Below are 22,363 nucleotides of genomic sequence, written 5' to 3'. Positions count from 1 at the left end.
ACTTTGGAGATAGAGGAATGAGCATTGCTATGAGTTTTAGAGCAATGTGAACTAAAAGACACCATATCTCATTTTTAAAAGGAAAGCAAGAATGAAAAATAAAGAAAAGCAAAGGACAAGAAAGAAGACAAAAAATATAATGTGTGAAAGTTCCAAGCAGGCAAATGGGTTTGAGGATCATCACACCAGGGAGACAGGAGTTTGAAGAGCAAGAAAGAGGAAAAATCTGAGATTTTGGCTAGAATTATAAATTCTTTGGCCTGGAGTAGGAGGACGGTAGGCTACCTGTTTGGGAATCTTGTTACAGGTGTCTGCTGTCCACTTCCATGGAACTTTTAGGCTTTATCCTAAGGGCAAAGTGAAGATGCTGAAGATTTCTAGGTTTAGTTGATGTGGGGGCAGTAGATATTTTTAATCTTTCCTAATGTCCAGCACACTACACAAATTCTTCAACTGTATTCACAAACACTTGTGTGTGGCTGGAGCAGATGAGGCATTTCCACTGTGCCTCTGAGCAGAAGGCAGAACCCCTGAGAGGCTGAACAGTAATTACACTTCTACTCTAGATCCAGGTTTTAACCACAAGAAGTGTGTTCTGCAGGCTCTATTTCATAATTGAGGGTAATTACAAGAAGTTAAAACTAGATTAGAGACAATTAGGCCCTATACAACAGGGAGCTCTGTGGGTGGTCGGGAGGGAGTAGGAAGAACCAGCTGGGAAAGTGTTTCCCAAACTGCTTGGCATTCTTGGACACATTTTGTAAGTGGAAGTTTGGGGATAGCTATCTGTGCTTCTGGTGTTCCTATCGGTAGCACCAGAAATTAGATTTAAATCACACGTACACACATATCACTGATAGCCCATCAACATTACCTTGTCCTCAAGCCAGAGGGTTTCATGGGCCAGATACCAAAATCGGAAACAAGTCTGAAAGATAGGTAGGTGATAAAATATATTGCTCTACAACTGAAGAGGCCCTATTGGAACAACTACATTTTTTTCTCTCTCTGGTTTTAGATACTGTAGAGGAGATGTGGCAAGCATGGATACTTCTTGCCTTTGAGTCTATTTTGGAAGTTTGGTATGGCTGTATCGAAAAATGGGGGAAAGAATTATTGCGGGAACTTGAGAGTTGGCCGTTGGCACAGCTAAAAGCTTTGTTCCCATCCCTGGGACACCGAGGGACCATGGAGGTAAAAAGCAAAGAAAGAACAGGTTTAGATTTGAACTCTAAAATGATCTATCAATATACTATGTGAAGGGTTCATAAGGTGACAGCAAGGGACAAGGTTGAGATTATTCAGTTGGAGGTGCCTGTGGGAAGACACCATTCCATGGCCAAGACACCATGGAATGGAGTGGAGAGAAAAGAGAGAAAAATTGTAGTCAGTTTATACAGGGGAAAAAGGCAACTTATTTCACTTTAGCTACCATACATGTGTTGTTCTGACTAGTCATTGGTTGACATAATCAACAAGTGATTGTAACTATTCTGTGTGGAATGCCATGCTAGGAGGAATTCAGGGGAATAAGGATTTATCCCTCAGCCGTAGATGCAGTAACTTTGGTTGTTCAATGAACACAGTGTGGTTAGCCTTTAAACAATATATACATCACCAAGAATGGACTTTGCATGATGTTTTTATATGTATTTGTACATATACATACAACCATATACACACATATGCATTCGTGTATATAACAAAATAATCAAAGAAAAACAAGATATCTACTTGAGAATGGGGGTGGGATATGGCTGGAGTTCAAAGGAAGGTATTAGGAGGGTAGATTGAAAGGAGGAAAGGGAAGGGAAACATGATGTAATTCTATTTCAATTAAAACATACTCTTAAAATTCATTTATTATTATTTTTTGAGACAGGGTTTCTCTGTAGCTATGGAGGCTGTGCTGGAACTCGCTCTATAGACCAATCTGGCTTCCAACTCACAGAGATCCGCCTGCCTCTGCCTCCTGATTGCTGGGATTGAAGGCGGGTTGGACCACTGCCTGGTCATTTTATTTATTTTAAAAACATAAGGACAATGGTGTTCCAGTCTTTGGGGGGATTTGATTAACTATCCAAATAAGCGAACTAGTCAATAATTGCTCTAGCTTTTTAGAGATGGTTTTCATCAGTAGAAAGGCAGATAATCTAAAGAAAGAAGACAAAGTGAGCTACAACAGGTAGAATATGAATACAATTCAAGGTGAGATACGGTGAATGGCCTTGCTAGGCAGAAGCTAAGGGAAGATAATAGGAAGTCCTGAAGGATGAAGAACAATGGATATGACTGTGTATATATGTGAACTGGGAAGATTCTTGGAGGCATTTGCGTGTGGATACATACAGACATGGGTAGGTAATGTAACGGAGAAAACTTAATACTGACAGATAATTCTACCAACTTCTCTCAAATACAGAAAAAGAAAGGAAATAAGAAGTTTTTATGGAATGAAGCTTTTGTTGCAATCTGGGTCTTTTTAATGGTTGACATATATAAATTGTCCACAACAATAGATTTCATTGTGACAACTACATCTATATATGTATGTATATATAATGCAATTTGATCATCTTTATCCCTTAATCTTTCACCCTGTTCCCTTTGAGCCCTGCTTTCTCCCTAGTACTCTCTTCTATTTTTATGTCATTTTAAAAACTAGATTCCATATTGAGAAAAATATGTTATCTTTCTGTGTCTTGTTTATTTTACATACATGATGATCTCCAGCTAACTCCTTCCATTTTCTTGTGAATAAGATAAGTTCAGCTTTCTTAAGGCTAAAAGTTAGTGTGTGTGTGTGTGTGTGTGTGTGTGTGTGTGTGTGTGTGTGTGTGTGTGTGTGTGTGTGCATGTGTTATACTTGTATATGTGTATACATATGTGTATGAGTAAATATTATATTTTCTTTACTTATCAGTTGATAGGCACTTAGGTTATTTTGTATCTTAGTTGTTATGAATGACCAAGTCTGGTGTTTCTAATTTTCTCTTAAAAGAAACCAATGGGTGGTTCCATAGCCTGGTGGAGTTACATCTGCCTTTAAATTTACTCTTTCTCTCTTTAGGCATTCACCTGAAACATTAGACTGTAGAAACTGGAGAGAGAGTCCCTCCCCTGGTAGTGATTTCCTGGAAGAAGGAAACAGCAGTTGCTTGAAATGCTAAGTTGTCAATCAAGTATTTGACCCCCTTTAGAGAAGTGTAAGCTGCTGGGGAAAAGACTCTGGAGATGGAGAAAGCCATTAAGTCTTCATGGCATGCTTCCACTCACTCAGGAGTCTCTGCACTGCCCTTTTAACATCCTTGTTTCTTAGGCTGTACACAATGGGGTTGACCATGGGGGTTACTACAGTGTAGAGTAGTGAGAAGACTTTGTTTAGGGCAGTGGCCTCAGTAGCCGTGGGGATAGCATACACTGTTCCCAGAGTTCCATAGTACAAAGTGACCACGATGAGGTGGGAGGAGCATGTGGAAAAGGCTCTTTGTTTTCCTGCAGCTGATGGTATCCTGAGGACAGCAACCACAATGTTTATATAGGAGGCGACAGTAAGCAAGAAGGGCACCATGGTGACAAAGGAGGCCATGAGGAAAGTAGCTTTTTCTACGTTCTCGGGATCAGAACAAGCTAGATTCAGCACGGGGGCAAGGTCACAGAAGAAATGATCAATCTCATTGGATGCACAGAACTGCAGCTGGAAAGTCATAGTGACAGTGACAACAGGAGTTAAAAAACCACCCAGCCAAGATCCGCCTGCAAGCAAGATACATGTGTGGAGGTTCATGAGAGATGGGTACCGAAGTGGGCTGCAAATAGCAAGATATCGGTCATAAGACATAGCTGCCAAGAGAAAGCACTCAACTACTGCCATGGAGCCAAAAAAATAAAACTGAGCCACACATCCTGCAAAAGAAATTGCCTCTGGACCAGAGAGAAGGGTCTTCAGCATTTTAGGAGAGATGGAGGTGGTATACCAGATTTCAAGGAAGGAGAAATTTGACAGAAAGAAGTACATGGGAGTTTGGAGGCTGCGGTCACTGGAAATTACTATAAGAATGAGAATATTCCCCAGTAAGGTCATTATATAGATTCCAAGAAATGTTCCAAAAAGGAAAAACTGTGATCCATGGAGGCTTCCAAATCCCAGAAGTAGAAACTCTTTGATCATAGTCAGATTACCCATGTCTATGAGATTCAGGCTCAAGATCTGAGGAGAAGTATATGCAACTGGTAAAAGATCAAACACTACTGGAAGGGAGCAAGAGCACCAGAAATACTGCCCAGCACATGTACTAAAGTGCTATCTCTTCTCCCCTAGAAGATACTTTGTACATCTTCTACTAGGCATACTTACCTACTAGCTGCTTTCTTCCTCCATTTTCTCCTTGCTTTGATGAAATTATTTTGGCTCACAGCTTGAAGGATGCAGTCATTTGTGATGGAGAAAGCATAGCAGCAGGCTACTCTATGGTGGCAGGAGCATATGGCTGGGGTACCTCTCCTCACATTTCAGTGGACTAAGAAGCAGAAATGCAACAGGAACCTAGGGCTACACCATAAAATAGAAGGTCTGCTTAAATTGCCCACTTTCTCCCATGGGACTCCACTTCCTAAAGGTTCTAAAACCTCCCCACACAGTGCCATGAGCTAGGAACTCAGTGCTGAAACACTCAAGTTTATGGGGGCCATTTCTCACTCAAACCATAATGGTTTGAAGGGGATCCCAAATTAAGGATTCCTTAAGAAAGAGTAATCCAATGTTTTTCCCACTTTTTCTTTGACGTAACTGATGATGAATCTTCCTTTGAGAGTCTCACGATAGGAAGCAAACAATATATAATGGTGGCAGTGACCAGAAGCTTCTCTTTTGTCCCCTACCTCATTTACTACATCTTATGTTATGATAATATAAGCAATTTCAACATTAATGATTGACTTTAAAAATAAAGCACATATTGATATGTATCACGAAAGAACACAGGAAAGAATTTCAAGCATCTGAAATCCATGTGTTTTTTTCCTTTCGTGTTGATTTTTCTATTGGTATGTAGTTTTTTTTTTTTACCAGATACAATATGTATCTTAAAACACTTTATTATTTTTATTTCTCTCATATATTACAGCCTGACTGTAGTTTTCCATCCCTTCCCTCCCCCAGTCTCCTCTCCTCTGCTCTCCCTGAGATCCACCCCCTGCCTCCTCTTAGAAAAGAGCAGGCCTCCCAGGGACATCCACCAGACATGGCTCAGCAAGCTACAATAACATTTTCTTATGTGTTAAGGAAAAAAATACTTTTCTAATGTGATTTGGATAATGCTGTACTGTAAACTATGTTACTTTTGTAATGATATTAATCAAATGTCAATATAAACTCAAGTATGCTGGAGGAAAAAAAGAATGCACTCATGTCACTTGCAGAAAAAAATGGGTTGAGATTTGCAGGTCAAGCAAAATAAATCAGACTTAGGAAGGCAAAAAGAAAGACCAGGTATGTACTGACAAATCAAGGCTGGACAGGAAAACCCAGTAGGAGGAAAAGAGCCCCATAAGAGGAGGCAAAAGAGTCAGAGACAACCTCTTCTCCTGCTTTTAGGAATCCCACAAGAACACCAAGCTACTTGGCCATAACATATGCAGCTTCCCTTAAGTTGGTATTACCTGAATTTTTTAAACAGTACGTAAGACTCAATAGCAATGAGAGTCCCAATTCTTAAAATAACAGTAAGGCAGACAACTCTTTCCTATTGAACTCCCGCACCGGCAAATCAGGGTAGATTTCACTAGCATCACTGGATGGAGGAGGGGAATTCAGACTTATTGATCTTAAATTACCAATAAGAAAAATAAAGAGTTTCTGCCAGGCTCTGTGGCTGTGTAGCTGGTTCCTTCCATGGCATCAAATTCCTATGGAAATTGGGGAAAATGTATGTAAAGTTATTCACTTGAAATGTTAGAGAGAAATAATGTTCCATCCTTCATAAATGAAAATGACATTCATGACTCACAAGCAGTAGGATGTGCATTTAAGAGGTTTCTTCCCCCACCCCCCAGGGGCAGGGATGGGTTAGCAGTGAGTCATGGATACAGCTTCCCTTCCCAACTTGCCCTGCTGTGATGCTCAGAGGCTCACATTTGGGAAGTGGCTGTCTGATCTTAGTCGGGGTCTCTGATAGGATTAGAAATTAGTCTGTGTGGTGGCACAAATGAGAAGGTATGAGAGGAGAGGTAGGGGCCTGGTTCCATAGGTGTTCAAAGTTGAAGGCTCACTCGGTGGCTGGGAAATAGGGAACAGCCATCTTTTGTGCTTTGTTTTGGGTAATGATGATTTTTCCTGAGAAGGTTACAGATAAATCAGCTTTTGTATGTGAAATCTGTGTTTAACTGCTCTCAACAAGCTGATTATTTCAAAAGAATCTTATTTAGGATGCTTCTGAAATAGGAAGGAATTTTTCATAATTTACCCTTTGCACCAATCTAGATGTTAGTGTATTAGGGTTGTGTTAAGGAAGATCCACCTATACTAGAGGAATATAGGACACTGGAACTGCTTGAGGTAGCATTGAAAGTGATTACAGTGTATAAAGAAAATCAATCAGCAGCTAAGGTTATCCCTGGAGGTGACAGCTGCTTCCTAATTGGGGAATTAAACTGCAGTGTCCTCTTACCGTTTTACTTTGTCTTCAGAGACTGCCAGCCTGCATTCAGAATCAACATTAACATCATTAGATTTTTATCATTCCATCCCAAGTCTCATTAATTAGTAATGGAATAAACTTGATTTTTCCCTCTTTGGCTTACAAACGTTTTCTTTGGTGTGTCCAAATTCAAAAGGGCTCATAGCCTCCTTAAATCCACCTTTTTATTGCATTGAAGAGATATTAATATAGATGCCAAAGAGAAGCTCAGAAGTCTTCACTGTTTGATTCTGTCTCAACACATCTTAGGACACATGCTATGCATCATATTATTGAACTGGTAGCCACTAGGGATGAAACCATAAGCAAAGAGAACATGGCACCAGCTTTTATCATTCAATCCCAAGTCTCATTAATTAGTAATGGAATAAACTTGATTTTCCCCCTTTGGCTTACATTATAATTTAGTGAGAAAAGTAGGCATAAACTAAGTGATTCTCAACCTTCCTATTGCTGTGACACTTTAATATTTTTTTTTTGGTTTTTCGAGACAGGGTTCTCTGTGTAGCTTTGGAGCCTATCCTAGCACTCACTCTGGAGACCAGGCTGGCCTCGAACTCACAGAGATCCACCTGCCTCTGCCTCCTGAGTGCTGGGGTTAAAGGCATGCGCCACCAACGCCTGGCAGTTTCTCATATTTTTATTGGTACTTCCCAACTGTAATTTTGCTACTCTTATGAGTTGTAATGTAAATATTTTTGGAGACAGGGGTTTGCAGAAAGGATGGCGACCCATCAGTTAAGAACCACTGTGTTAACCAGATGAAGTTCTGACAATTAGCTGTAAAGCTGCTACTCTGATAAGTGTTTTGAGAGAGACATATCAGATCTTGACACAAAGCATAATGTGCAGGAAAAGGTGACATAGCTTTTGTGACACAATTAAAGAAGCTACAAGTGGGGTGGACGTTATGTTTCTATGCTAAGATCAGATGTGTAAGGAGTAGTCAGAAATGACAGAATGAGAATGGGAGTTGGGAAAAAGGAAAGAAAGCTGATGTGCTAGTCCAAGCAAGGAATGGTAGGTAAGCACAAACTGAACTGGGGTAAGATGAGTCAACTTTAGGGCTTTTATACAGTACCATCAAGATGTCCTTGCACTTCTTTATATGTACTTTAATAAAAGGTTAATTTTTAAGTAAAATGTACTTCAAATATATTAGGAGCAGGCATGAAGTACAAGAAGGAAATGAGGGTGCAACTCAAGACCTAGCTTCAGCAAACACATGAATAAGCATGTCTTTCCCAAGATAGGAAGAGCAGCTGTGTGAAAGAATCCCCCCAGTATCTCTTGTTCTCTCTCGATTGTTCCCTCTCTCTCTTTCCATCCCTCCCCTCTCTCTGTTTCCATCCCTCCCTCCCTCTCTTTCTCTCTCCTGCTCCATTTCTGAAACGACAGTTTCCACTATCACATAGGTCACTCACTTAGTGGTAGACAGAGCTCTAGCTCTGAGAGATAGGGCTCTTAGTGTGACTAAAACCAAGCTCTTAAGCAAATGCATCACAAATTATTGCCCTTGTTTCCAAAAACAACCAGGGAAGAGAATGAGTAGGTCAGTGTAACCTTTACTCACCCTGTGGAAATTGCTTAAAGCCCAGGGTTAGCAATTGAATATCAGGAGCAATCTTGCACATGATGTACAAGAGAGCTCAATTTGATGGGGATTGCAAAAAAAAAATACTTTGAATGTGAGCACCGACCCCCACCTGTCATTAAGGATGATCCAATTGCACAGAACTTCCAATTATCTGTTTTTTTTAAAAAGTTGTGTTTTGTTTCATTTTGCTCTTACATGATAGAAGCAGATGTCAATGGAATTGAGGTCAGTCAAGAAACCAATTCTCAGTGATAAGTTGGGGTCAGAATGCTTTCAGTCTTATTCTTTATCTTCTCTTCATGTTCATTTCCATTTATGAGCATTAAGAATGAATGAAAAAATGATGCTCAGAGGTTCTGGAAGATCTACAATTAGTAAGATGATTTAAGTGTATCATTAGCCCCAATTTACTAAGTAGGGACAGTAGGCTCAGCTTTATAGAACTGCTAAGTAAATGCAGTGGAAAATAGCTTTGTTCTTAGCTTCCACTTATGTAGAAAACCTAATTAATAATGTTTCATGGACCCCTTACCTTGGTATTTTCCTTAATCAGGATCCATCTCAGTATTAATATTCCTATACCATTATAATCATCAAAAGGTAAAGCTGTTTGGATGACAATATAAAACTCCCCAAATTCACATCTACCACCATGTACTAATGGTTGCAATAGTACAATCATAAAAACAAAGTGCAGAAACTTCAGTAAGGAATTAATGACTATGTGAAGCCCAAAGGCATTACATCTTGTAGGATCAATCCAGGAGACCCTTTTGGAAATGGAGGAGATGAGAAGAACAACGAAAGGTTGGCTAGTGGAAGGAACATGTATAGTTGCTTCTGTCTGTACCAATTAGGTACACTTTTCTTCCTTCCTCCAAAACCCACTTCTACATATTAAGACAGAATGTAGGCGTGAAGTTCTGGTAGATCTATATTCTACTCAAAGTGTCAATGGCTTGTATCAGGGCCAATTTGTTGATGCTAGAGATCAGGGTACCACTGACATTTAGAGAAGTTCACCTTTGCAGCTTAATCCTCACTATTTAGATCAGCTTTTGTTCCCAATATGTATTAAACTCTCCCCTAAAGGAACACCTGAGAGAGAGAGAGAGAGAGAGAGAGAGAGAGAGAGAGAGAGAGAGAGAGAGAGAGAGAGAGAGAGAGAGAGAGAGAGAAGAGCATGAGAGTCCGGTACAGACAGAACCTTTGCAAGCACAATGAAATGATATTTTAACTGGTAGTGCACTAGCTTCCCTATTACAGAGGGAAGTTGGTTACTTTGTTTAACTCTCAAAAACAAATGTTTTTCTGGAATAACTCAAGTTTGTACCACACAGCAGAACATTTTGTAGAGTCCTTTTTTTTCCTTTGAAAACAACTTATAAAATATTATAGACAGCTCAATTTTTAAAGGACTTACACATTAATGCTAGAAAATCCCTGGTGTCCACGGGAACAATTTTGTTATTTGTATTTTTGCACCTAGAGACATAGAGCCAGAGAATGCTAAGATGCTTTAGACTAACATTATTGAGACCCAGAAACGGACTGGGAGATCAGCATTATTGAGACCTGGTGACAGATATTTCTAACTCAACTGTATTCTTTGATGCCAAATATTTTTCCTGTTCTATTCCATTTGTCAACATGACAGACAATGAAACTGGCTAGGAAATGTCTTGGACCAAATGATATTTGATGTGTCATCGTGTGGCATATCTGTAGCCTAAATGTGAAAATGGCAAAAATTATCTGGGTAAGTTTTGCAAAATACAGGATTAAGAAGAGAGGAACCTGCAGTCAAAATATAGTGTGAAAAAGATCTATTTTCAATAAAAAGAAAAAAATATTGTAAAAACATGCTTTTATTTTGGTTGCAACTATCGAGATATTACATGTAAAATGTAGGGAGTCTACATGATTTCATAAAATCTGAAATAAATGCATGTATCTAAATTACCTAAATGATATCAAATATTTATTTGAATCATGTCTATGAGTTGTAGCAAAAGTTCTGAAACCAATAAAATTCAGAAAACATTCAGTAGTAATCTTAAGGAAAAAAGTGTCATCATGAAGTTTTAATGAGTTTGCTTTTTAACCAGCAACATTTTTTTTAATTGGTTTCTTTCGTTTTTCTTGCCCTGCATTTGATACACTTCCTGTACTTATTCTAGTGACTTATAAGGCAGGGAACTGAAATATCCCAACCCATCACACCAATGCTTATCTGAGCATATACTGGTTATTTTAGATATCTGAGTAATAGGGCTATTTTTCTTGCATCTTTTAGATTTCATTCTGATATTTGACTTGGGTGACAGAGAAAAACTCAGTTTTTTTCTCATGCTTCTTCTACTCTGTAACATTTGAGTGTTGTAGCCATTGCTACTCAAAGCTTTTTATGTGAATCTTCCTGGTCCTAGATTTCTATCCCTCTGTAAGAAATGTTAAGAGGGTGCCACACTCACTTAGGTGTTGTGGAAGTAGCTCCCAACTCTCCTAAAACTATGACCTTTTAATACAGTTACTCATGTTGTGGTGACCTCCAACAATAAAATGATTTCGTTGCTACTTCATGACTGTAATTTTGTTACTGTTATGAATCATAATGTAAATATCTATGTTTTGCAATGATCTCAGGCAATGCCCATGAAAGGGCCATTTGACCTCCAAAGGGGTCACAACCCACATATTGAGAACCATTGTGCTAGAGGATTTGTTTTGCCACAGGGAAGCAGTAGCTAAGTGCATAAGTTTTCATGTCAGGCAGACCTGAGTCTGAGTTCTGGCTCCATTGCATGCTATCTGTGTGATGTGGAGCAAGTAACTGAATATCTTCCTGTGTCAATTTTTAATGTATAAAATAAAGGATAGGAATATTAAAACAAGGACCTCACAGACATACATGCATTTTCTATAAATTATTGAAATTAGTGAAAGTAAGGAGCTACACTTTGACAAATGTGTACCTGCATGTAGGTGATTACTCCAAAGCTGTTTTGTGTGTCTTCTCACTTTGTTTTCTCCCGATTTCCTTCATGTCACTAGTGAAAGAACTGAATGAATGTCCTTTGCATCTTCAGTAACTGCTGAGGGGACTCTTATACATCGCTGTTGTCAGAAACCTAGGTCTATGTTTCTTACCTTTCACTGTCTTCTTTTCCTCCACTCCAAAAGACTGGTCACCATGACCTCCTCATGCAGATGATTCATTCTGACATAGAACCAGGCTCCACCAAGGGCACTCTGAGTCTAGCTGCTGCTCCAATGGCTCAAATTAATATCCTGCTGAAATGTCCTCCCATTAGGGATTCAGGTCCTGACTGTTCGCCTAATATGTTGTACTCATGAAAATCAATTTCCCTTAAGCCTCGTTCCCAGGGGTAATATTTCCCCACTTAACTGGGAAAGTTAAACAAAATGGTAGATCATCTTGCACTACCAAATGCTTCACAAAACTTTCAATACTAAACTTGGTGACTTCGGAGGAGCCAACTGTAAGCAACATTTTAAGGGTCATTCTTAACATCTTCAAGAGAACTGAGCATGCAGCATATAAATCAATATTGATGATTTTTAAATGACTTGTGGCTATTCATTAAAATTACCTCTTTGACAGCCTTTTCAAAGCTGTTAATTCAAGCTATCGAATACACTCAAGAGGAATATAACTGCATTATTCGGACAGAAATATTTACGGAATACTTGCTATATTACAACATCTTACCATAGGCACAGTTTAAATTATGTGTTGAATATTTCACTAAAAAATTGTTTTATGCTTTAGTAAAACTATCCCAATGTCAAATGCATTCAGAAAGATTTTATTTATTTATTTATTTATTTATTTATTTATTTATTATAATACATCCTAGCCACAGTTTCCCCTCCTTCCATTGCTCCCAGTCCCCCCCCCACCTCTCCTCTTCCCAAGATCCACTCTTCCTACATTTACCTTTCTTCTCTAAAAAAGTCTTGTAAGAAATTTTGGAGAAATAAGAAATATTTTGTATGATTACCACTACTCTGGTTCTAAGTCTGTCTCATAAGTTTAAATACTTAAAATTTTCATAGAGTGAGTCACCTCTGTCATTTAAATTGACCATTATTCACCATCATCAGAGTCTGTCAATGTAGGAATATGATTTCTCTGTGTTATCAGCGATGCTATTGTGTCCTTAATGTTGAGACACCTTCAAAGAGAATACTTCTTCCCCCCCCCTCAATACAGTTATCTTTCTTCAAGGAAGGCACTAGGATCCAAGATGTTTTCATTCTTCCTAGAATATTCCCTGGGACAGCAACAGGTACATTTTAGGACTTTCCCTGTATCTTTATTTTTTAGGATAAAAATAAATAAATCTGGAGGTGGATACATGGTAGGAAATGTAGACAACAAATTTAAGTTCTCAAAAGTGCTGTCTGTATATAAGTCTTGAATCAGGGGAGACTGGACAGTTGGACAGAGTGCTCTGAAATCTGTTGAGTCTATTAGGAAGGCCTCATGCCTATCATTTAAGTGTCAAGAGAGGATTTTTCTGGAAAACAGAGATTGATTTGCACAGTCATGGTAGAGGAGTGGAGAGGGCACATACTGTAACATCAAAAAGAACCCATCAAATTCCAGCCTGTCCTCTTAATAGATGGATGGCCTTTTACAAATTTCTTAAGTTCAATGGATAGCATGTTTTCATGCTCAACATTCAGACAATATATGGTATTATTAGGTTACTATGCAGTAACCTAATAATACCATATACACAAAGTCCATATTAAATAGATATTCAATAAAAATTAATTATTCCCTCCATGTCTTATGTTTCTTTGATGAAATCTTGGGGAAAAGATCATCAGCTTCATTCACTACAAAGAAAGGTACATGGAATGTTAGAATGATACAGAAATTAGGAGCTTGAGAGAAGCACAATTTTGTGTCAAGTGGCATGTAATACTAAAAATTTCATAGAAGACTCATTTACTAGGCAGTGCATTTCCTTGGGGCAAAGAGTTGACCATAACTCACAAGATTTACTGAACAATGGAAAATTCAGAGGACACCAATCAAGCTTAGTGATGATCTTACTTGGACATAGCTTTGTCCTTCACAGGACTTAAGAGCTGCCATGGAAAGACATTTTGAAAATTGGATGATTGGCTCTCAAAGTTTGCTGGTAGACTAAAAGCAAAGTTTGGACTAGGCAATCTTTGCTGAAGAATGTTATTGATATAGAGTGAAGCTGGGACCTGGGCAGGCTACTAAGTGCCGTTACATAAAGGAGTATAATTTCCTGCTCTGTATTTTTATCACAGATTCTAGATGGTGAATTGGATCATAAGTTTAATGAACCCCTCTTGTAAGAATTTGTAGTAGGTAGGAGGGTGGTTTTCATCAAAGCATAAGTGGAAAGGACAAAGGAACAAGATCTGAGGTTGTCATAGGAACCTCTTTCCTCTCAAGGGCCATCAGCAGGATTAAATAATAGCCATGGTGTGCACTAGCAAAACTAAGGATCATGGAGTAGGGTAAAGCACATGCTGGAAAAGAAGATGTGTGGGAGTATGAGGCAAGAGAAGAAAGAGAAAAGAGGAGAGTGTTAGTGCCACCACTAGCAAGTTTAATTTCTCCACAGTTGGGGTTTGCAAAACTCCGAGCCCCCTCCATTTGTTCCACTTGAGCATGTAGTCTCCAGCTACTCAGATGACTGACATTTGCCAAGTACCTGTTTTGTACCATGGAAGGCACTGTGGGCAACACAGGCAATATTAGAATCCAGGTGAGTACAAAGGAACATTGAGTGTGTCATACAAGAAAGTGGATTTTATATAAAGCTGAGATGACCAATGCAAAGTACTAGAACTACAGGCAAGAGAGAAAGTTTTCTAGAGTAGAATTCTGGGTGTGAAAGACTCCAGTATGTATGATGGAAGAGGGCATTCAAAACAAGTATAATGGATTGATCAGAGAGACAGAAAGACACTCTACTCTGTTTTATATGTACTAGATACTACATTAAGCAGTCCAGAAAAACATTGCCCTACTACAGATCACAAAGACCAGATTCTATTACCTTGCGTTTATAAATGAAGAATCTGAGGCCAGAGAGGCTAGGTAATGTCCAATGTTACACAGCTAGGAAATATCGGAGACTGGTTTCTATTCTGAGCCTTTGTTTGTCAAGAGATCATGCATACAGTTAACCACTATACTACTTTTAAGTCAGCTCATGATGTGTGTGAAAGCTCAGTATGTCTGGAGTACAGGACATATGAACAGGGTGAATGAGAAGTAATGGGAAAGGCAACTGCAGCCATACCATAGAGCATCTTTCCCATGAGCTAGAGAGTGAAGGCTGCATCTAATAAGCAAGAAGAAACCATATGAAGTCTTAAGGCAGTGAACTGACAGTCAAAGAAGTGCTTAGGAAGATTTATCTGTCAGCAGTGCAGAGTATGGATGGGAGAAGGACTGGGTAGCAACAATTAAAAGGCTATTGCAGTGCCCTAGTCTGGATGTAGGATACTGTATAACGCATGCAAATTAAGAAAAGCAAGGAAGAAAATAGACAGTGATACAATGTGAGTGAAAAGAAAACTTGACTAACTCAATGTGAGGATGGAGAAAACAATCATTTCAGTGAGGTAGGAACTAAATAATGACCACTAAGCGCAGTACCTTTGTCACTAGAAGAATGGTGATGACAGTTCTGGTATTTGGGGTCTGCTAACCTGTAGAGAAATTTGGACTTAAGATGACAAAAACTAGAATAATTCTCTAGAGTTATCCTTACATCTATGGGGGGCATGAGATCAACCTGGGCAAAGAAAAGAATCTAGAGCATAAGCTTGAGAGAGTCTGTGTTGAGTTCCTGTGGCAAATGGTCACAGTAAAGAGACAGGTGAAAGAGATAATGGAGGGAGGACAGAAGTAGAAAATTATGCAAAAAGGACTTGTATAAAGGTGACTAATGTACATTATAAACATAACTTAAAGGTCAGAAAGAAAAGACAATGTGAAAATAATCTGAATTTTGGTGATGAGAAGATTTATAATGATTAATGGGGATTAGTTCCAAGATAGAGCCAATTGTAAGGGTGTAAAGACGAGAATAAGTCTGACATACTGAAAAAAGTGAGCATAGAACGTGCTTAGAAGAATTTTTCTGATGAATTTCAAGGACCAAATAGATATGCAAATGATGCTTCTGGGACTGTGAGAGGTCTCCTTGAAATAAGGATTAACTTTGTAAATTTATGAACTGAAAACAAATATTCTCAGCCTAACATTTATTGGTGCTGATGTAAATATTCAAGACATGGGTATGGGGTCTGAATCCTAGTTGTTGGAACAAAGTCTTGATGAGGCTAGGGTCAAGGATTAGGTGGAATGTCTTCTTCAGCAAATACAGTGGCATTATCTTCTTTAGAAAGTGAAAAGAGAGAAGAGATGTCAACTGATAATGCAGAAACACTTGTGGAAAACTATGGGGGCTTTAAACTGGAAACTTTCTGAGTTTTTAAGGAAGTCTGTGTATCTTGTGCAGGCTGATCTTTGCTAAAGAACAAAAGGCAACTAAGGGTAGGGCTGATAATGTCAAGAATATATGTTGCTAGAAAAAGCAGAGCATGTGGAGTACAGGTAGTGCTAACTCTAATTCAGCAATACAGATCGGGAACTATTCCCATCCACTGAGTACCTGTGGTATTTCACTTTTTAAATTTATTTTATTGTTGAGGTTATAGTATAGTTACAACACTTCTCTTTTCCATTTTCTTCCTCCAAAACCTTCCATATACCACTTTCTGCTCTCCTTAAGGATCTTTGTTTCTTTAACTGTAATTGCATGTGAATATTTATATACACGTATGTTCTTAAAAATAATCTGTTTATTTTTATGTGTGTATGTGCTTGCATGAATTTATATACACCATGTTTGTGCAGAACCTGGAATTAAGAGGTAGTTGTGTGCTGTCTGATATGGGCATGGAAAATTGAACTTGGGTCATTTGGAAGAGCAATAAATGCTCTTAAGTGCTGAGTCATCTCACCAGCTCCTATATCTATTTTCTTATAGGAGATATTCAAAGATTTGTAGCAACTGTCACAGATTGTAGTTTTTCTTCATGCAAGAATATCATAGCGACCCTAAATCCCAGGTACTAGTATTTTCTCCCCAAAGAACCTCTATCATGACTTTTAATTATTAGTCTTTAATAAAAGCAATTCCGGGAAGAAAAAGCCTAACCAGGATAGATCCCTAGAAGATAAGAAAAGCTTGGTGAATATCAAGCTTCGTGTAGACTTTTGACTGTTATTACTTCAATGCAAAAGTAAAATATTGTAGTACAAACCGTATAATACTCTGCTCCTTACTTTGTTCTTCCCCAAAATGTAGTATTTTAGGATAAGAGATGAGAATTAGTTGCCACGGCAACCTATTGCTGTACTTGATAGTTTTTTCTCATAGTCAGTTCTAGATTATGTACCTCTGTTCTCAGTTCGCTGTTTTAAAGTTCCCCAAAGTAGGCCCAGGACCATATGCCAAATTGTACAGTGTCTACTATAGTAAGGGATGAGAGAACTCTTACCTGCATCTAAGAAAAATGAAACAAGAAAGAGAAACTAAACTGGAGGAAACAGTGAATAAGAGAAGCTCTCTGGGGATAAGGAGACCAGTGCTACTAACTAAAATATCTGCCAGCCACAACATCACCACATTTCAAAATGATTTAATTCTCTCAAACAACCTCATTAAATGGCTCATAATTCCCACTATACTGGTGGAGTGAAATAGACACCCAGAGAGGCAATGGGACTAGCCTGACATTGCACAGCTGTGGTTTTAATTTAGTCTTTAAGTTGCCAAAAGTATCCACTTGAATTTTGTTGGTTTATGGGATTAGTTGGTTTGTTTGAGGTTTGATTTTTTTAAGTTATTAAGAGCTATAGAAAAGTATTTCCTCAGTTCATATGCTGGTCAGTGCTTCAAACTTTTCCTTATGACTAAGCCAACTTCTTCAATTGAGGTTCTCTTCAGATGTCTTCTCTCTTGTAGACACATCTTCCTTCCCCATTCAACAAGCTCTTTTTATCCTCCCACAGCACCAACGGTGTCCCTCTGCCCCAGGACTTGCTTACACCATCTCTCATATCTCAGGCAATCCCCTATCTCATCACTGTTTAGGGGAATTTTTAGTCCTGGAACAGAGTATGATGGGTTAATTCCCTGGCAGAAGCAGAATGGAGTTTCTGGTTTTTTTGAACTGTTGATGCAATAACAAGTTGCCATCACATTTGTGGTTCAGAGCAATTACAACTTCTTTTTCTTCTAGTTCTAGAGACCAAAGTCTAAAAGCACTTCTGTAGATTTATGTGCAAGTGTCAACAGGACCATCCTCTCTACAAGGGCCACAGCTGCCTGATGAGGCTTATAGGGCTTTATTCCTACATATTACTTTATTCAAGACAACTTCTTGGATTTTCAAGGAAAGTAACTTCAAGTTCCTTCTTGTTTCTGCCATATTGTCTTCTCTGTATCTACATCTTCCTCTGCTCCCCTCTTAGAAGACCCTTGTGATTATGTTTAAGTACCACTCAAATAACAAAAAGTAAACTCCCCCTCAGTCATTACCATAATCTCATCTAAAAGGTCTCTTTTGTCATATAAGGTAACATCTAGAAACTTGGACATTCATCACAGCATCCAAGAATATAATTATACACATAAAATTGTAACTCCATCCTTTGCTTCTGGAGTAGATAAATTATAACCTTAGGAGAAAGAGAATGAGGACATTTTATAAACATGGATTGCCGTCAGAAGAGTTCTATAAGCTTGAATATTATGGAAATGAAGACAAGCATGGGTTAAATCTCTTTATTCAAATGCAAAGAGAGGTGAAAAATAGAACTTGGAACAAAAAAACATGCTTTCAATATGTTTACCTTCTTTGTTTTTTTCTCTTAATTAGAAGTTTTTGTTTTTGTTTTTTCCCTCTGGCAGAGGGAAGTTGAGTGTAACACAGTGGCTTTAGAGACAAAGGAAGGTGGCTAGAACTCTACTCTTCTTCTCTATCTCATATCCAATATTCCTCACCACCATCCTTGCTGCCAGACAGGCTGTTCTTGCTGCTTGGGAAGTGTGATACTCATGGTAATGGACAGAGAATGGAAAAAAGCAGAAGGGTTCTCTTGGAGAAGCCCACACATTACCCCGGGCCAGGTCAGAGGAAACCTTCCCCAATGGAAGAGTCTTAGGGATATGTGGCATTTAGGATAGGTGTTAAACAGAATAACTGTGAATTACAGGACCATCCCTTGGTTACTACCCTTTTGTTCATTGGCCCTTAATATTGCTGTGTAATATAAGGAGATCCTCAAAAGGATTTGCACACTTACATAGTGATGTTTACCTTGTGGTACAGCTTTAATTGCCTTTGGGAGAATTGGGCTAAAGACCTGCTGAGGTGAGTATAGAATGGGAATTTGGGGGCCTATGGTTTTGAAAATTATAGAAGGACCCGTTTGAATGTGAGTTTAGGGTATGTGCCTTAGACAAAATTCCCATGTTCTTGGAATATCAGCAGCAGCAGCATAAGCTCAGTGAAGATTTGATTTATGAGCACCAGATGCAGAATTGTGAACTGACATTCTTTGTAGAGTTAGCAGCTGGCTCTCCATATTTTGTTCCTGTTCCAGGACATCATCTATTCTATTGCTCATAATCCTCCTTATAGAAAACTCATGACAAATTCTTCTTCTTGATTGACACCAAGAAAAAGTTGATTTGTCTTCATGAATGTGTTTCCGTCTTCTGCCAGTCAGTGAGAGCAATGAAAAATGCCCCCTTGTCTATCCAAGCCAGAGGTTGACATAAGCCTCCAGATGCAGGAGTTTCAATTTACTAGAGGAGAGTGTAGGATAATGGAATGCTAGGGAAACTAAGGTAACTTCCAGATTACTCCAAACTGGGAGAGCAGAGTAAGCTATACTTCCATAAGTAAGGGCTATTGATCCACATACCAAGACCCGAACAGAAATCTGGGAAATCCCTTTGCAATGATGATGGCACTGAAAAGCTACAAGATGAATTGATCTGACGTGTTTTCTAGCAGAACTGTTGGAGCTAAGCCAGGCTATGAGGGATACAAAAAAACAGGAACATGTAGGAAACAAATCTCAGCAAGGTTACTGATTTGGAAGATTAAGAAACTTTCAGACCTGGAGGTAGTCAGGCAGAAAGTACAGATGTAATTATGCATGGGCTCTCTATAAAGACTACTGATTTGATGGTTTCACAGAAGTACACTAAGCCTTCAGTTACAGGGTCCAGGAAATATTTGACTTTATAAATTCTTTTAATTCTCTAGAGCAGTTCAATTTTGCCTTCCTGTAGCCATTTTTAATTGATTATGAGGTGAATGGGTCACACCTCTCAGAAATCAGTATGAAGACCTGAATAAATGGTATTATAACAAGATAAGTGTAAACATCATCTCTGGATTTTCACCTTGGTTGCTAGGAAACTCCACTCAAAACTGTAGGCTTAATTGTTTTAACATCATAGAAGAATGATGGGGCAAGGGAGGGGTCAGCATATTTGATTTGTTGTCATCTTCCTTTTGCACTGCTTTTATTCTTTGGCAACAGATTTCAGTCAGATTGTACCAAGGATTAGCCCTTTGTAAAGCCCCTCAATTCTTTTAAAAAATTAGGAAATAACTTAGCATTTTGATGCATGGATAGTTTCTTTGTAGGCTTATCACATTACTCAAATGTCCTTTCTTAAATTTAATAGGGTGGAGCAATTGACCTTATCTCAAGATGTACTCATCTTTTTCTCTCACACCCGTATCAATTGGCCAGTATATGTGCTACTGAAAGTCAATGGAATCTTTGCTGCAAAGGAAAGAAAATACCACATTTTGTTAGATGCTTTTATTACACATGGCATCACAGTAATGCTTTCTTCAGGTTTCTTGCCTTGGGAACATCTAATGGCAAGATGCTTTTGATACTTCAGTAACTAAAGCTCCTTTAATGGAGTCCGTGATGGACCTGCCTTGTTTTGTTCTATAGTGAAAAATGTTATAAGAAAGCTGCAGTATATATTTTGTTGGTAACGATGCCTTAAGCTATTAAGGCCATTTGTTATTTTCTGAAAGCAAGAGAGATAATGCTCACTAATAAAATTCACTGCACTGCAGTAGCTCTAAGTTTCTTTACTACAAACTTCTCTGTAGTTCTCATGGGTCTGTCTTTCTCTTCATCTTTCTTATGTCCTTATGAGATGACACCCCTGGGGGTTAGGGTGTCACTGTTGTTTCCATGCTGAGAAATAGAATTCTGAATCATAAACACATCACAAATTAGAGCTAAGGTAATACAATCCCCCTCTACAATCCTCTCTTATGACCCTCTTGTATATTTGGTGTTCCCTGTACCCTGAGTCCAAACTCCTCCAGCCACTGATTCGGGCAGCACTCTGAAAACCTTGTCCTTAACTCTGTTCCTATTCTTTGTCCATGATTCAGGCATTGAAGTTCCCTTAACCCAATTTCTCTCTGAATTGAAAATGCAAATGTGCTGCTTTATTGTCTGTATTAAGTGTTTACAAGAGGTTTTGTGCCAGGGCACAATGCTCTGTATGGAGAAGCACAGGCAAGTGGGGGTGGGGGAGCATAATGGTCTTTGAATTAATCATCTGCAGTCAGCAGTAAGAGTGCTTTGCACTACGCAGGCATGTGTTTGGCATGAGAAAAACTAAAGGAGTGGGTAGGGACAAGCAATGAGAAGTACTGTGTGTATTCATTCCATCATGGGGCCCATGCAAGGTGGACTGGAGAGCTGGAATACCTCACGGAAGATGGAAGTGTGATTTGTAACTTAGCCCACCTCTCTGGATACAACAACTCTACTGTCATAGTGGCCCCAGCTCTCAGTAATGGATGAAAAGTGCAAAAGAAAAACTGGATTTCCCATCTTCTTTTCATATCAAGTCCAGGACATCAAGAAAAGGCATGTTTCTTGTATCTAATATCCTATGATGTGATCCAAAGGGGCCCTAGCCTATTTCTACTCTACATGGCTAGAACTTCATCATTTTTTGTGCTAATAGTTAACCTATCCTATTAATTGAGCATATTTGATATTCTAATTTGTTTTTTTAAAAAAAAACTACTGTTTGTTTGACAATAGCACAGAAGCTTCAACTTTTACATCTAGTGGATTAAATCTGCTTGAGAGTGCTAAAATTTTATAACTACCAACTGATTGGCCTTAAGTGTACGAGAGCAGATTTCATAGATGCAGTCAGCACTCTGTGGATCAACTGCTGACTTCTTTTGACCAAACACTGAAGCTATTTCTATCTGAATTCTCAGAAACACTATAGGAAATTAGTGTAACTGATTGATGTGATCTCATCTAATAGAAATGGGAGTTGAAGCTTTATCCTTCTAGAACAGGTGATTAGAGGCAAATGAGGGGCAGGTTTCCGTGGCAACCATGCGGCTATCAAAGACCCAACGGAGACTTCTGAAAGGGAAGCTTTGATAAAGAATATGAACTCCCAAAGGGAAGATATCATATTAGGTCTTTGCAGTCTAACAACACGATGGAGTGTGAAACAAATGTAAGCTAGGCAGGTATACAACTAGAGTTGTTCTGTGATCTGAGATTTTAAAGGTCATTTCTTCATTAAATTAGTCCTTTCTCCCTCCAACTTTCTTTAAAGGAATATTGGCACTGAAAGGCAGTAGGAGATTCTTTGGAAACTCTTGCAATCATGCTTAGCTGGGTATGGATGATGATGAATACAGTATGCTTGATATACCTTTCTTTCTCCTCATCAAAATGTCTTATCTTCTTACGATTCTTGAAACCAATCATGGTAGCCCACCATAGTCCTGAGAGAAGCAGTGAGAGGCAGGGCTTTTGCTGAAAGAGATGAAGCAAGATATAAACTTCATTTTGTGAGAACACTATGGGTAAAAACTTTGTTTTCTCTCTCTTAGGTGTATATAGTCCTGTTTCATGACAGCCCTCAGGAAATAAGAGTGCAAT

General features: G+C 38.7%; 1 protein-coding gene across 1 annotated transcript; it reads right to left on the bottom strand.

Moving 5' to 3' along the window:
• Window positions 1-3,247: 3,247 nt before the first annotated feature.
• On the bottom strand, window positions 3,248-4,201 carry LOC100769503 (olfactory receptor 11A1). Its single transcript, XM_027433471.1, has one exon. It carries the CDS (start codon window positions 4,184-4,186, stop codon window positions 3,248-3,250), a length of 939 nt encoding a protein of 312 aa, XP_027289272.1. The 5' UTR covers window positions 4,187-4,201.
• Window positions 4,202-22,363: the final 18,162 nt, after the last annotated feature.

Source organism: Cricetulus griseus, chromosome X (assembly GCF_003668045.3).
Source record: "Cricetulus griseus strain 17A/GY chromosome X, alternate assembly CriGri-PICRH-1.0, whole genome shotgun sequence".
In the NCBI taxonomy this organism is placed as follows: Eukaryota; Metazoa; Chordata; class Mammalia; order Rodentia; family Cricetidae; genus Cricetulus; species Cricetulus griseus.
The sequence above is the reverse complement of the archived record's forward strand: the minus strand, read 5'-3'. Positions and strand labels throughout refer to the sequence as shown.